This window comes from Echinops telfairi, unplaced genomic scaffold (genome assembly GCF_000313985.2).
Source record: "Echinops telfairi isolate 266 unplaced genomic scaffold, ASM31398v2 ScPeMD7_7422;HRSCAF=8460, whole genome shotgun sequence".
Classification (NCBI taxonomy): Eukaryota; Metazoa; Chordata; class Mammalia; order Afrosoricida; family Tenrecidae; genus Echinops; species Echinops telfairi.
In genome coordinates, this window is record NW_022111322.1 from 1,438,773 (window position 1) to 1,448,522 (window position 9,750).

The window sequence follows — 9,750 nt, forward strand, 5'->3', positions numbered from 1 at the left end:
TGTATGGATTGTTACAAGAGCTGTTAGAGCCCCCAGTAAAATGATTTATTAACAACAAAAACAAAAAAGATACTGGTGATATTAATTAACCCAGAGAAGAGCTGTTAACAGTAAAAGGAAAAAGCTGAAAAGCTTTCAGCCGTGAAAACACTACAGTTTAAGATTTTGAAGGTATAATCTTACATATTGCTACTGTTCTTGGCGATGGGTTGCTTTAGTATAAATGCAGAGTGTTGGAGTTGGGGAATAAAGAGACTATTGAAGGGCAGGTTGAGAGTGGATTGGTTTCAAGGATATTGGGAATCTGTTATAATTAATCCGAAAAGGACGGTTGGAAGGAGAGATGGACATTGTATAAACTGATTTTAGGATACTCACTGAGCTTACTGAATTATTGGGAAGGATTGAGAGGGATTATGCTTTAGGAAAGTAAGGAGAGGATGACAGTTCAGAAAAAGGTCATTACAAAGGGTGGTCAGAGATGGATAGCACCACTGTGAGAAGCCTGCCAGCACCAGCTGAGATCCAGTGGGCAAACGAATCCTGAGAAAGCATACTGTTTTCTTTGCCCAACCTGCAACTGGCTTATTATAAACTACTGGTGGGTTTTAAGAAAATATTCTCTAGTTAAGAACTGTAGCTTCTGCCTACAGTTTGAATCCATGGAACTAGAGAGACCTTGAGCAGTTCAGGGAGGTAATCATTTAGAGAATTTTTCAGTAAGCCTGAACCCCAAAATTATCAAATGTCTACACATGCACGGCTTGAGGATATTTGTCTTTTTGTTCTTTATTTCCTAAGTGCTTTATATACCTCTTTTTCATGTAGCCTTAATGGAAATTGAGTTTTCAGAACCCGTAGATATTTTTCCCCCTTAGATATTCTTGATATTTTGAATGTGTCTGAAAAATTTATTTATTGTTGCTATCACCAGTAATGACACTATAAAACCAGATAACCCAACCTGTTGTCATCAAATTGATTCTTGACGGCTGGCAACCAAGTGTTATTTATTAGGAAAATAATTCATTATTTGTTTGTGAAAGATAGATTTAAGTTTAAATGAGGAAGTTGTTGATCATTTTTTTCCTAAAATTTTTTCTTAGTGCCAGTAGAGATGTAAGGTTTGCCAGCTTTTTGAGATATGAAAAGAGGTATAAAATTGCATGTAAATTCCCCCCCCCCCATTTAAAACTTCAGATAAAGTTTACACACAATGAAATAGCACAGATTTTAAATAGTCGGTTGATTGAGTTTTTAAAATATATGTTGTTCTATGTAGTTGAGCTGATTCTGACTCATCACAACCCTGTAGGAAGAGTAGACCGCCCTGGAGGATTTCCTAGTCTTTAGTGGAGCAGATCTCTAGGATTTTTTCTTACAGAGCAACTGATGGCTCCAGGCTTTAGTAACTACTGACCTTTTGGTTAGCAGCCATGCACTTAAGCATAGTACCACATATGCAGTCACCACCCTAATGGAAAGTATATGAGGGGGCTTAAAAAGTTCATGGAAAGATTTCATTCCCTTTTCTCACCAACTTTTGAAACCCCCTTATAGAATGTCTCCATCATTCCTGGAAGTTTCCTAGTGTTCTGTCTTTGCAGTCAATTCACTAATCCCCTCTGCTCTTTCAGTTTTACTTATACTAGAACATCATGTATATGAAGTTACATAATATATATTTGTAATAGGTTTATTTTGCCAACCTGGCCAATAGACACATGTGGGATTCATAAGGTTGCAGTTTAATTGAAGGGCAAAGAGATAAATGGCTCGGCAAGCCTCGCCTTTCTGTCCCTTGCTCTCATGATCTGACCAGTGTGTGCGGCTGCCTTCTCTGCCGCTACCTGCGAGCTACACTACCTGTGGGACACTCAGCCCGTGGACTGAGTTTAAAGTTCCTTTGAGACCTGCTTTGTCACACTGGTAAATACATCACTTGAGCTGGGGACTGTCGGACCTGCCTCACTGTTTGATGTCTGTGGCCAGACTGCCTATATTGCTCTGCAGAAGACTCAGCTGTCTGCTTCCATGACTTGCACCCAACAGCTCTTGGGAGTTGAAGGACTGCCAGTGTATTAACTGTCTCACGAAGTGAGTTGAACTGAGCCCTCTGTGGACTAATTAGCTGTTTATTTCATTGTGTTGTATCTATCTATCTATCTATCTATCTATCTATCTATCTATCTATATAAAATGGTAAGTGTTCTGGTTTTGTTTCTCTAGAGAACCTTGTCTAACACAGTATTCTTGTGTCTGCCCTCTTTCATTCAGCCTGGTGTTTGATACTAGCTCCAGTTGTTACAAAGTCTCACTTTAGTTTATTTTATTGCTTAGTAGTATTTCACTCTATCAATGTATTACAGTTGGTTATCCGTTCATTTGTTATGGACATTTTTGGTTTGGGCTTTTGTGAACAAAATTGTTATGGACATTCATGTTTAAATCTTTTTTGGGTAACATGTGTTTTCATTTCTTTTGGATAATTACCTAGAAGTGGAATTGCTGAGTCATAGAGTAGGTGCATGTTTAACTTGCTAAGACATTTCCAGTTTTCCAGCGCTGAGCGTTTTTGCACTGCCAGCAGTGTATGAGAGAAGGGCAGTTGTTTCTCATCTTTGCCAACATTTAATTTCAATCATTCTCTTGCTTGGAGTGGTACCACAGTGCGGTTTTAGCTTGTATTTTTCTGATGACTAATTGTGTTTAGCACCTCTTCACTGGCATACTGGCTGTTTATATATCTCGTGAAATGTCTTTTCACATCTTTTGCCCACTTTACTTAATTGGGTTGTGTTTTTATATTTGGATCTAGGGAGCTCCTTTTAGATGTGTTGTGACTATTTTCTCCCGCTGTGACTTGGATTTCATTTTCTTAATTTATTTTGAGTGGGTGTTTAATTTAATAAAGTTCATGTATCTCCCCCCCCCCCCCGCTTTCTGGTAAGCAAAACTGTTGTTATTTATCCCAGGTTGCAAGAATATTCACTATATTCCTTCTAGAAGCCTTATAGCTATCTTTTACATTGCAGTCTACAACCTATCTCCAGTCAAGTTTTGTGTGAAACATGAGGCAGGAGAGAAGGCTTCTTTTCTTTGCATGTATCTCAGTTCATTACTTGTCAACAATACTTTTCTATTGAATTGCATATGCCTTTGTTAACATTCCATTGGTTTTATGTTTTTGGAGTCTATTCAGTTCCATGGGTATGTCTACTCTTGTGTCAAACCATAAGGTTTCGATGGCAATAGTTTGTTTCATTATGTTCTGAGATCAGGTAATGTGAGATCTCCAACGTGAGTTCCACTTTTTCAAGATTATTTTGGCATTTTTATTTCATTATGAGACCAACTTGTTTAGTTCTTTAAAAAATCTGGTGTGATTTTGTTAGAATTTCTTTGAATCAGGTGAATTTGGGTAGACTTGACATTTTGACAATATTGAGGCTTATCTCAATGAACTATTAAAAAAACACTATTATCTCAGCATGGCTTCTCTTCATTTAAGTCTTTAATTGTTCTTATCCATATTTTATAGTTTCCCTTATTTCTTATTGAATATTTTCTTTATTCCAATTATTGCTAATATATAAACAATTTTTTATTATTGACCGTGCATTCTGAGGTGCATGTTAAATGCAATTAATGGTTTTAGTAATATTTAAGTAAATTTCTTCATACTTCTACACACACCATCAAGTTATCTATGAATACTGACAGTTTTACTTCATCCTTTCCAATTTTATGCTTTTTATGTCTTGTCCTTAATACCATGTCCAAGTTCTGCAATACAGGTTGGGTGGAAGTGATGAGTGGGGACAGGCTTGCCTTGTTTCTGATCTCAGGAAAACTCAGGATTGGTATGATGTTACTAGGGCTGCTTGTAGATGCGCTTTAGCAGATGGAGTAAGTTTCTGTGTTGTTAGCTTACCGGCAGTTTCTTATTTTGGGGCTTTGAATTTTGCTAGTGTTTTTCTAAATCTATTGGAATTACCATATGGCTTTTGTTCTTTATTCTGCTAATGTGAATTATATTGATTTTAAAAGGCTAATTATCCATTATATGCGATCTTTTTTTATGTGTTGTTAGATTTAATTTGCTAATATTTTGTAGAGAAGGTCTGTAACTATGTTCATGAGGTACACTGATCTATAATTTTCCTTGTAGTGGTTTCTGATTTTGATATCTTTATACTGATGGCTTTATAAAAATAAGTTGGGAAGTATTTTCTTTATTTTAATTTTTTTGGGGGGAAGTATTTTCTTTGACATTTTCTGAATGTGTTTATTACCTCACTTTCTAAATTAAATAATTCACTAATAAAGTCATCTAGACCTAGAGTTTTTTTTTTTTAGTGGGGGAGGTGGAAAGTTTTTAATTATTGTAATTTTTCATTTCTTTTGGTTTTGGCTTCTGTTACTGTTTTGGCAATTTATGCTTTTCATTTTGAAATAGTTTTATTGGCATATAACGCACATATCATACAATTTAACCATTCAGTCTTGTTAAGTAGAGTTGTGCAATCATCACCATAATCAAATTCAGAACATTTTCTTCTTTCTTGAATTCATTGTTAGGTCCCCATTTCCCCCCAACCGCCCCTGCTATGCACCTATGTGATTATTAAACCAGTTACTGTCTTTATAGATTTACTTCTCCTGGATTTCATATATCGAAAATCATACAAAACAAAAACAAGAAACACACAAAACCCAACAATCATGACAAAAGAAAAACAAATTGAAAAGGAAGCAGAAAATATTAAAAACAGAAACAACTTTAAAATGGGTCCAAAAGGAGATCAAATTGATAAGTTTTACATTTTAATCTAGCTGCATTTGTCATAATCAACTTAACAATGTTCTTTATCGGATAGCAAGGCTGTTATAGCCCTGGACTATGATCCAAGGGGATTCATTGGACTCTTAATCCATGGAGGGACTCTGAAAATTGATTTTGGGTTTTTATTGTCATCCATGACTTGCTACAAACTGGATGGTCATAATTTAAGTTCTGATACGGTTCCCTTCTTTGGATTTGGATTTTATAATTGCCAATCCTTGGATCACACAGGCTGGTGTGTTTCTTCCACCTGGATTTAGTTGACGCCTCGCTTAAAAGGCTGTTTGGTTTAAAGACAATGGTTCCAGATGCTATTCTTCTGATAGCCAGGCACTATCTAATATCTTCACAGTTGCTATAACACTTACATCTTCAGTGATGTCTTCATTAAGGCATGTATGGAGCACTCACTGCCATAGACTCAACACCAACTCACAGTGAGCCTGTAGCACAGGGTAGAACAGTCCTGTGGATTTCGGAGACTATAACTCTTTACAGGAGTAGAAAGTGTCCTCTTTCACAGAGCAGGTGGTGGCTTTGAACTGCTGACCTTGAATAAGTCCAATGTGTAACCACTATATTACCAGGGCTCCTATTTCATCTAGGTTGTTGAATTTATAATCATAGTTATTCTTAATAGTCTTTTTGTTTTATTTCTCTTTGTAGGAATAGTAGTATTAATAGTAGGAATGCCTACTATTAATAATTTTATCCTTTTTTTGGGTCAGGTTGTTAGGGGTTTGACTAGTTTATTAATCTTTCTTTGGCTTTATCATAGTTAATTTCTGTAAAATGCTTTTTGATCAGAAAAGGTAGTTCATATGATTTCACTTTAGAATCTCTCTTAATGTGTGACCTAATTTATGTTCATTTCCCTAACTCTTATACTCTCATTATCATAACTAATATTGCTCAAATCATCAATGCCTATACTAAGGTTGTTGGGTTTTTTTGAGCCTCTCTGATCCCAAGATGTTATTTTCAATTGTGAATGTAGGTTTTCCTGTTTCTCTTAAGTTTTTTCCTATCAACTTTTGCTTTCTATGCTTTCTTCCCCCCTCTCTTGTTTACCCATCTTCCTTTTTTGTTTCCTGCTCTTCCAGATGTTTGTTAGTACTTCCTATCCTCACTGTTGGGAGAGCCATTTCCAGAAGGCTGCTAACTTTCTCCCCTTAAATTTGGTCCCATAAAGAGTTATAGTTAGAAACCCATAGGGGCAGATCTACCCTGCCCTATAGGGTCGCTATGAGTCAAAATGGACTCTATGGCAGTGAGTTTTGAGGATAGGATAATTGGAGTTCTTGAGTGGTGCAACTTAGTATAATGCTGGGTTGTTAATCTAAAGATTGGAAGTTGGAATCTACCCAGAGGTGCTTCGGAAGAAAAGCTTAAAAAATCGGCCATTGATAACCCTGTGGAGCACAATTCTAACTTGACACACTTGGGCTTGCACTGAGTTGGAGTCAAGTCCATGTCAGTTGGCTGTAGGCTCAGTAAAGTGTGGTGTCGGCTACCTAGTGTAGCAGCTTTTCCCCCAAGGTCAGCCTCAAGTCTCATCCTTACTTTGCTAATGATTGTGTTAGATTCTATCTGGAAATGAGGAATTTGTGTTAAAGGATAGTTTTTCTTAGTAAAGTTATTTGTTCCTATGTATTTTTTTTTTTAATGAGTACAAGATCCCATCCTGACCTCTTTGTATGCCATATCTCAGACCCATAGTGCAGGATCAATAAATTTGATGAAATCAGTAATGTTGCCAAGCTTTATCAGTTGGTCTCCCTAACCCACCTGCCCCCAGTTCCAACATTTAGAATGCTTGGATTCTGCATTCCTATTATACAGCTTTACACATGCTGTTGTTAGGTGCCATCAAATTGATTCTGACTTAAAGCAATCCTCAACCAAAAAACTCACTGACATACAGTTGATTCCGACTCATAGGGATCCAGAGTTATCCCTGACAAAGGTTTCTGAGGCTGTAAATACGTCTGGGAGCAGAAAGCCTCATCTTAGCCCCATGGAGCAACTGGTATATTTGAACTGCTTAACTTGCAGCTAACATATATCCTACTGTGTTACTAGGGCTCTCCACATTAAAAAACAGTAAATCACTTAAAAAGTAAACTGTTTCCTGCTTTAATTTTTTCAGATTTTCTGGCTATCATGTGGGATACATGTTTGATTCTTTACCTCGCTCAGATATTGTCAAAACACAATTTCCAAGCTTATTTGGCTTTCCATCCCTTAAAAAAAACAAAACAAAATAAAAAACTCAGCACCCACCCCACCCCACTGTCAGCAAGGAAAAACTTTTGTACTGTAGCCTATAAACCAGGGTGAAGTGTAGGTATCTGCTTTTGCGGCCCACACCCCCCCAACCATTCTAGTATCCCCAGGTGGCCATATGACCCACTTTGGGAAACATTGCTCTGGGAGGAAGAGTCACACTGAGTGCATTCAGCAGACAGAATGGCTCTCAAGAGTTCTGATCCCAGCACACCTAATTTTAGCTGCATAAGGACTTAAACTGTTTTGAGTTCCAGTTTTTTCATCCTTGCTGCCGATGATACAACTAGTGTTCATCCTGTCCATTGGGTAGCACAGGTGAGCCATTTGTGATAGAAGTTTTTACAATATTTTCACTTTTAATAGTTTTTGGAATGCCAAAGAATAATGATTTTGAGGGAATTTTAGGTGTTTAATTGTCTCCTTCTGACCTTTCCCCTATTTTTTCCCCCCAGGTCTCGATGCAGAACTTTATTATGTGAGGAATGACCTTATTAGTCATTATGCTCTGTCCTTTAACCTGTTAGTACCCAGTGAGACCAATTTCCTGCACTTCACTTGGCATGCAAAATCCAAGGTAAGAGAGTGGTTAAGCACAGACGCCGCCACCGCTGCCGGTGACAGGGTCACTGAGGCTCCAGAGACCAAGGCAGGGCTGTATGTGAGGGTGGGCTGTGAGCTTCTTCAGGTTTGCATTTGAAATCTTCAACCTATTCCTTTCAAGGTGGTCAACATCTAGGTGATTAGCACATCGGAACACTTAAAACACATGAGAACACATTAGTGATTAGAACACTTACAGCCTTAAGGCTTTTCAAATAGGAATGCTGATCTAGTTTCAGAAGGAACCTATCCCTCAGTGATAATGGGGGTGCTCTTATGACCCAGATTTGATTTTGGGGGTGGGTAGCGAGACAGTTGTATTAAACATGTTTGATACAAGTGCGTACAATTCTCCTATTTATGGAGGAACACTGAACGGTTGTGTGACAGACACAGACATCCATGCATACGGTGTGGAAGTTGGGGATGAACACCACATGTTGGAGAGCCCTGTACTTGGTGGACTTGTTGCTGAGTTCTTCAGCTCTCCCTCAGCCTGACAAGTCCAGCATGATGACTTTTCTTGTGGGCCAGAGTGGGAGACTTCTCCCCAACCAACTTTAGATCCTATCAGCTTTAGTTCAACCAACTTTAGTTCCTGTAGACTTCTGGGTAGGATTTTACTTGGAAAATCAAAATAGTTTTGCTGCCAAAAATGAGTTTAAAAAAACTACCATAGAGATTTGTTTTGCTTTTTTAAGTATTATAAAGTGGTATCTGTCTAGATGTTGTTAACAAATTTTTTAGATTTGAGGACTCTAATACAGTCCTTGTCTTCATATCTTTTTCTTATACTTAGAAAATAAGTTGGGAAAATTAGTACATTACAGTAATTCTTTTTAGTGGCTTTATTCTATAATATTGCATGGATATATGATGTATTATTATTTATCCAGTGCCCCACTGATGGACATATGACCCTTTAATAGCATTTTACTCCTTAGTGTTCTCTATCACTGTGAGACACAGGTTCCTTCATTTCATTTGGCAGTCAAAACCTATGGTAAGAGAGTGATAAAAACAATTAGCAGTTCATCCTTAATTGTCATTGATGGAGACAAATGCATGCATATACATATGTTTATGTGTTTGTATATGTATATCTACGCATATACATATGTGTATGTGTTTGTATATGTATACATACAGATAGATATGTTTTTGTATTTCAAGTTGAAAGACCTGAAGAAAAAGTCAGGAATGTCTTATCTAGATAAGATAGGCAGAATAAACAATCGGGGTAGAAAACAATGGGACCAGTGGTTCCAGGTGGACACAGGAGAAGGGGAGGTGGGTGGGGGGTTGGGGAAGGAAGTGGGTGTTAGCAACCCCAGGGGCAAGGGAACAACAAGTGATCTAAAATCAGTGGCAAGGAGAGCGTAGGATGCCTTATAGGGCTTGATCAAGGGCAATGAAACAGCGAGGAATTACTGAAACACAAAGGCTGAACATGGTATTGTGACAAGAGGAAAGTGAAAGGAAATAGAGGAAAGAACTAGCAGGCAGAGGGCATTTAGAGGGTCCAAATAAAGGCATGTACATAGGTAAACATATTTATATATGACAATAGTGAAATAGATGTATATACATATATGTATATGTTAAGTATCAAAGTAGCAGATGGACATTGGGCCTCTACTCAAGTCCTCCCTCAACACAAGAACACTTTGTTCTAATAACCTGGAATTCTCTGATACTCACCTTCCCAACACAATCACTGAAGACAAAATGGGTGCCTAGCAAATGTGGTGAAGAAAGCTGATGGTACCTGGCTATCGAAAGATATAGTATCTGGGGTCCTAAAGGCTTGAAGATAAACAAACGGCCATCTAGCTGAGAAGCAACAAAGTTCACATGGAAGAATCACACTAGCCTGTGTGATCATGAGGTGTCAATGGGATCAGGTATCAAAGACCCAGAACAAAAAATATCAAGGTGAATGAGGGGGAGTGGAGACCCAAAGCCCATCTGTAGACAACTGGACATCCCCTTACAGAAGGGTCACAAGGGAGAGA

General features: G+C 37.8%; 1 protein-coding gene across 1 annotated transcript in view; it reads left to right on the forward strand.

The window, feature by feature from the left end:
- Positions 1 to 9,750, forward strand: part of RYK (receptor like tyrosine kinase) — a 187,018-nt gene that overhangs the window by 96,200 nt on the left and 81,068 nt on the right. The window contains exon 2 of the mRNA XM_013008109.2: positions 7,588 to 7,709. Within this exon, the coding sequence (XP_012863563.1) occupies positions 7,588 to 7,709 (122 nt within the window). The remainder of the gene's footprint in view (positions 1 to 7,587; positions 7,710 to 9,750) is intronic.